The following is a 6293-nucleotide window of genomic DNA, read 5'->3' as shown; positions in this document are numbered from 1 at the left end:
CTCTATGCAAATTGTCCTTCCTCTTTTACTGTGTTCGAATTTCTTTTTATATTTCCCATAATTTTTAGTTGTTGGAGTTGGACCCATTTTACTCAGTTTTAGTCCTTTTATTGATCCAGTTGCAAACTGTGACACGGCTATATATGCCACAAAAGGAGAATTTTTAATTGCACCACTGACTTGTTGACCCAGAGGGCAGTTCAACCTCTGATTCGGGTTGTAAAACACTGATTCTAGTGTTAAATGTCGAAACTTCTGAACCTGCCCACTTTAATTGAAATGGGTATAATTAACCGATCCGAACTATTATTGAGTTAGCCGCTGTCCCTACGTATTGTTATCTATAAGAGGCCTCACAAGCTCCCCGGAATTCGCAGTCAAGGAGAGGAGCCACTTGAGCAACCAATCTGATCATCTGTCGACTCTTGTCTTCAAAAAAGAGAGAAGGATTTGAAATGGGTACTTCCATTCTTCCATCATCAATTCTTATGGGAGCTCTAATCATGGTGATGAGCACATTGTGGCCCCTGCCGGAGCTCATAGTTGCCGAGTATTCAGGAAAAACAAGATATTACAAATTCGATGTATGTATTACAGTACTGAATTAATGCCAATGAATAGCTAATGATAATTAATCAAATTTTTTTTTATCATTTAATTTGCACGTACATTAATGTTTAATTTGCTCAATTTGAGCTCTTTTACAGATCAAGTTGCAAACTGTGACACGGCTATGCCACACAAAGAGCATCGTGACTGTCAACGGCCTGTTTCCCGGGCCTCAGATCACGGCACAAGAGGGTGACCGGTTACTAATTGAGGTGGTTAACCATGTTCCGAACAATATCACCTTGCACTGGTAAGTCGTCTCTCTTCTGCACTACTTAGGTCGTCCAATCTCGATCATCAAATCTCTCTAGGCTCTAGCTAGTGCAAAATATGGACTTTGTTAAAAATTGTTGAATTTGTGTTTGATTTATGTTCTGATGGGTTGGTGAATGGTAAACAGGCATGGAATTCGACAGCTTGGGAGCGGATGGGCGGACGGGCCAGCATATGTGACTCAGTGTCCCATACAAACCGGCCAAACCTACGTATACAACTTCACCATTATCGGGCAAAGAGGGACTCTTCTCTGGCACGCTCATATTTCATGGCTGAGGTCGACCCTCTATGGACCCATTATCATTATTCCAAAGCCCGATGATTCCTACCCCTTCGCTAATCCCTACAAGGAGGTCCCCATCATCTTGGGTAACTAACTGTTAATTAACTCACTCATCACCGGCCGGCCAACGAGATGTGTCATGTGCACATGTGAAATTGAGCTATATTTATATTGATTATCCGGCCTTATCATTCTTCTGAACATCAGCTTTGATTTGATGATTTCAAGGGGAGTGGTGGAATGGAGACCCTGAGGCAATCATCAGCGAAGCTTTGCAGGCCGGACGTGGCCCCAATGTCTCCGACGCATACACCATTAATGGGTTACCAGGCCCATTATACAACTGCTCCGCCAAAGGTTATTAACCTATAGCTAGCTACCTCCCTACCATTATCAGTCCATTTCCACTACGTACGTACTTACCAGATTTAATTAGCTAGCTAGGTGTGAATGATAAAATTAATTAAGCAGAAGCTAGCTAGCCAACATCGATCAATAGTCAATACTCCTGATCAGCGAATCAGAATTTGTTGTTCGATCCATTAATCCCGGTTTGTTTGCCAGATACATTCAAGCTGACGGTGAAGACTGGGAAGACTTACCTCCTTCGAATGATCAACGCTGCGCTCGATGAGGAATTATTCTTCAGCATCGCCAACCACTCCCTCACCGTTGTCGAGGTTGATGCCGTCTACGTCAAGCCATTCCACACCGACACTCTCCTCATTGCACCAGGACAAACCACCAACGTCCTTCTTGAGACCAAGCCTGACTACCCCAAAGCCACATTCTTCATGGCTGCCCGGCCGTATTTCACCGGCTCGGGAACCTTCGATAACTCAACCGCTGCCGGAATCCTAGAGTACGAATACCAAGCTCCATCCATTAATTCTCCTTCACTGATCAGCATCTCACCCAAGGATATACCGCTCTTAAAACCATCCCTTCCTCCCTTGAACGATATCGCCTTGGTCACTAGCTTTCAAAAGAGTTTGCGCAGCTTGGCTACAACTCAATTTCCATGTAACGTCCCTCAGACTGTCGACAGGCGGTTCTTCTTCACGGTAGGCTTAGGGACGAGACCTTGCCCTAAGAACCGAACCTGCCAGGGGCCCAATGGCGCCCAGTTCTCGGCTTCAGTGAACAATGTCTCCTTTACACTCCCCACCACAGCTCTGCTGCAGGCTCATTTCTTTGGACAAGCGAATGGTATCTACACCACTGACTTCCCTACAAATCCGCCCTTTTCGTTCGACTATACGGGTACTCCTCCACACGACACAGTCGTGAACTGTGGCACCAAAGTAGTGGAGCTGGCTTTCAACACTAGCGTGGAGCTGGTGATGCAGGATACTAGCCTACTTGGTACTGATAGTCACCCTCTCCACCTCCATGGCTTCAACTTCTTCGTCGTGGGCCAAGGCTTTGGCAACTATGATCCCAACAAACACCCGCCCAACTTCAACCTTGTCGATCCTGTCGAGAGAAACACTGTGGGTGTACCGTCCGGCGGTTGGGTTGCAGTTCGGTTCTTGGCTGACAATCCAGGTGGGTAGTGTTATCACTCACACACAGTATAAATTATACGTAAATTGTTGAAACCGGACCATTGCTAAAACCTCTCCCCTACACCCTCTTTGTTCGAATCTTCTGAGAAAGTCCAAAATACGCATTCAGTTACTACCCAGGCTAGTAACTGAGAACAATTGATTCGAAGGGCAAATTTAGAAAATAAATCAATTTCAGAAAAAAAAAAAAAGAGATTGGAAGGATATTTTAGACATTTTCGTGCCTCTGTTTTAGAGGATCCTAACCGAAGGGGAGGTGATCACCAATCTTTAAGAAAGTTTCAACAACAACTAGAAAATTTAGGGGAGATTTCTGCAATTTATCTTAAATTGTAAATAAGATATATAATGTAAGGGTGACAATTTTTTTTATGGCTGAAGAAAAAAAATTAGGGTAAATTAGAGGAGCCCTACAAGCAAAAACTCTAGCTAAATAACATCCGGCCAATGTTTAGAGAACCGGGCTGGGTATAGAACCGGAGAAAGGAGAGGTTCACGGGTCAAGTTTGATTGGGTCAAACCGTGATAACATGGCATATACATGTATATACTTCGGGTCATAAATATCATGTATAACGTATTTTGCAACTTTTAATGTATTTAAATATGGTGGATGGATGGTAAGTTTATTAATTTTTTAAAAACAAATGACTAAGGTTCAAGTTTTTTGACTTACATTTTTTTAAAATATGTGCATAATAATGTAATATATATAATAAATAATCATTATTTAGCATAAGTAAAGAGGTTGATTAGTGGTAACTAAGTAATTTGTTAAAATAAGAGATCTCGAATTCAAATCTTGTTAACAAACATTTAAAATTTCACTTATATATAAGCCCGCTATTTTATGAAACTGGAACTGATTCACCAATTTTCCGGTTCAACCAGCCGATCAGTCAGTTTTAAGCGAGTTTTGAGCAAATCCGATTATTAGGGTATAATTGAACCGATGAGGATCCAGATCACGGTTTAACCAATTCAATCGATCGATCCAGTCCGATCCGATTTTCTAAACACTGCATCAAACCACATATTGGGAATTGAGAATATCTCCCATAAATATGCCTTGGGAGTGGATGTTCCCAATGTGCCCATGAATTCACGCACTTGCAGAGTGTGTGTAGAGTTTTTTCTGAACCTAACCCGAATTATTATTTTAATCAATGTTGAATTATTGGCTTGATCTCATTTAATTTTGATCTGTGACGACGTCTTAACAGGAGTTTGGTTCATGCACTGTCACCTTGAACTCCACACCAGTTGGGGATTGAGGATGGCATGGGTTGTGATGGACGGAGAGCTCCCACGTCAAAAGCTTCCACCTCCACCGTCAGATCTTCCCAAATGTTAATCTTGATCTTTTAAACTGATGGTTTCAATATTGCAGTGTGATGACCTTCGAACTTGTTCATTGTACTTTTGTTCTTCCTCTTTATAAAAATTAACTTCCTTCTTGCTTTACCTTTCTTTCCCTCGAAAAGAGTGAGAAAAGAGAAACTATAAGAGAGTGGGCAAGTGTTTGTAATCTTGAGAAGCATGGGCTTTGTGAAGATAAATTAAAATTGAATGAATTTTGTGATTTAGACTTTGTAATTAATTTTAAATATTTTATTCATTTATTTCAATGATTAATAAGGGCATTTAGGAAATTGAATTCTAAATATAGACAAGATTTTTGTGATGTCAAACTATAAGGGAGGTCTAAATAATTTGAAAGAACATATACTGATACAGTTTATACAGTGAAAATAAGTTATTTAAGTATGTTAGTTTTAGCCAAGGTATTTGCCATAGATCAAATAACTAAGGGGGGTGGGGGGAGGGGGTTGATGATTTGGTCAAGCTACAGTGTGGATGTTTAAGTGATTAACACATTAATTTCGAGTTAATTTGAATTTAATAGAAGTAATTAATTTGAAATAGCAGGTCGAGTTCGGGGTGGACATCATAATCCCCATACCCGGCCTCAATTACAATTAGGGTCAAGCTAGGGTGGAGATTCCAATCCCATCCTTGATGGGCTATGAATTAATTTCCAGTGTTTAGAAAACTGAACTGGACTGACCGGTTGAACCGTGACTAGGGCCTTGATTGGTTCGGTCATACCCCAATAACTAGACTTACTCAAAACTAGCTGACTGGCCGGTTGAACCAGAAAATTCGTGAACGAGTTCCGGTTTCATAAAACCGCCCAAGTCCATACACAAGTGAAATTTTAAAATGTTGTTAACAAGATTTGAACTCAAGACCTCTTATTTTCATTGATTAATTAGGTGGTGTTTGATAAATCTGAAATGTGAAATCTGAAGTTAAAAAGATATTATTTGTGTATGAAATCTGAAAAGAAGCATAGGTTATTTTCTACTTTTTAGAGGCTATGAATCGATAAGTTTGTTTATGTTGGATCAACCCTTTACCATTTGAAATTCATCGATTTTACTATTTTACCCCTAGAACATACTATTTGGAAATGTTGAATTCAATTCGCATTATCTCATAAACAATAATTTTCAACTTCAAAATAATATTGAAACAATACGAATAAAAAGTAATAAATTCATAATTAAAAATTATTAATTAATAAATGAAATGATTAAATTTAAAAAAATAATTAATGACTAAAAATATTAAAATAATTAATAATTTATAATTTATACAAATAAAAATTAAAATAATTTTTAAAAATTAATAAAATAATTAAAAATGACCAATTAATAATTAATAAATAACACAAGTAAGATTAATAAAAAATATTAAAACAATTAATACTTAAAAACTTAAAATAATTAATAATGAATAATTAGTAAAAATAATTTAATTAATAATTATTATTAATTATTAATCCCTCACTCTCTCGACTGCAAACGCTCCCTTGCTGCCCTTTCTTGATCCCCTGTCACCGACAAAGTACTACGCTGGCAAAATGCTTTGCTTTCATTCGCTAAAAAGCACTAGCAGGAGCAGAATAACCGCATTAATCAGCATCATTAGAAAGTTCAATCAGTTTCTCGTTCTCAACAACTAGGATAGACATTGCGGGATTTTAATGGCGGAATCCCTAAAATAACACGTTGAAATGAGTTTTTGCTTCTCCCTTTCTCTCCCTATTCCCCATGATTTGTTTCGACGAGCAGAAATCTCTAGCTGAACTTAAATCCCATAAAGAATAGAGAGAGAGAATTTCCGCTTCTGAGAGTTGTAGCGGCGGTGGTAGGAAGACAAAAGAGAGAGAAAAAGAGAATCACCGCTACTGAGAGTTGCATCGGTGGTGGCGGGAAGAAGAGAGAGAGAGAGAGAGAGAGAGAGAGATAACCGTCGCTGCTAAGGTTTGTAGCAGCGGTGGCAAAAAGATAGGGGAGAGAGAGATCGAATGGGGTAAGGATATTTTTGACGTTAGGCCACATTTGAAACGTGTCAAGTGACAGGCCTGGGTCTTACAATTTCAAATATGAAAAAACTTTTCAGATCATATTTCAGATGCAACACCAAACAAGCATTGCGTTTGAAAAGTAGATATTTCAAACTTTAGAGGTTTTAATTACCACTAATACATC

The 6293-nt window shown here is 38.9% G+C and overlaps 1 protein-coding gene across 1 annotated transcript; it reads left to right on the top strand.

Moving 5' to 3' along the window:
• Positions 1 to 363: 363 nt before the first annotated feature.
• On the top strand, positions 364 to 4200 carry LOC104588760 (laccase-17-like). The gene is made up of 6 exons (XM_010246829.3): positions 364 to 584; positions 708 to 859; positions 1010 to 1254; positions 1397 to 1525; positions 1733 to 2716; positions 3960 to 4200. Exons 1-6 carry the CDS (start codon positions 456 to 458, stop codon positions 4088 to 4090), a joined length of 1770 nt encoding a protein of 589 aa, XP_010245131.1. The 5' UTR covers positions 364 to 455; the 3' UTR covers positions 4091 to 4200.
• The last annotated feature ends 2093 nt before the right edge of the window (positions 4201 to 6293 follow it).

The sequence above is a fragment of the Nelumbo nucifera genome, chromosome 3 (assembly GCF_055504915.1).
Source record: "Nelumbo nucifera cultivar China Antique chromosome 3, China Antique-T2T, whole genome shotgun sequence".
In the NCBI taxonomy this organism is placed as follows: domain Eukaryota; kingdom Viridiplantae; phylum Streptophyta; class Magnoliopsida; order Proteales; family Nelumbonaceae; genus Nelumbo; species Nelumbo nucifera.
The sequence above is the reverse complement of the archived record's forward strand: the minus strand, read 5'-3'. Positions and strand labels throughout refer to the sequence as shown.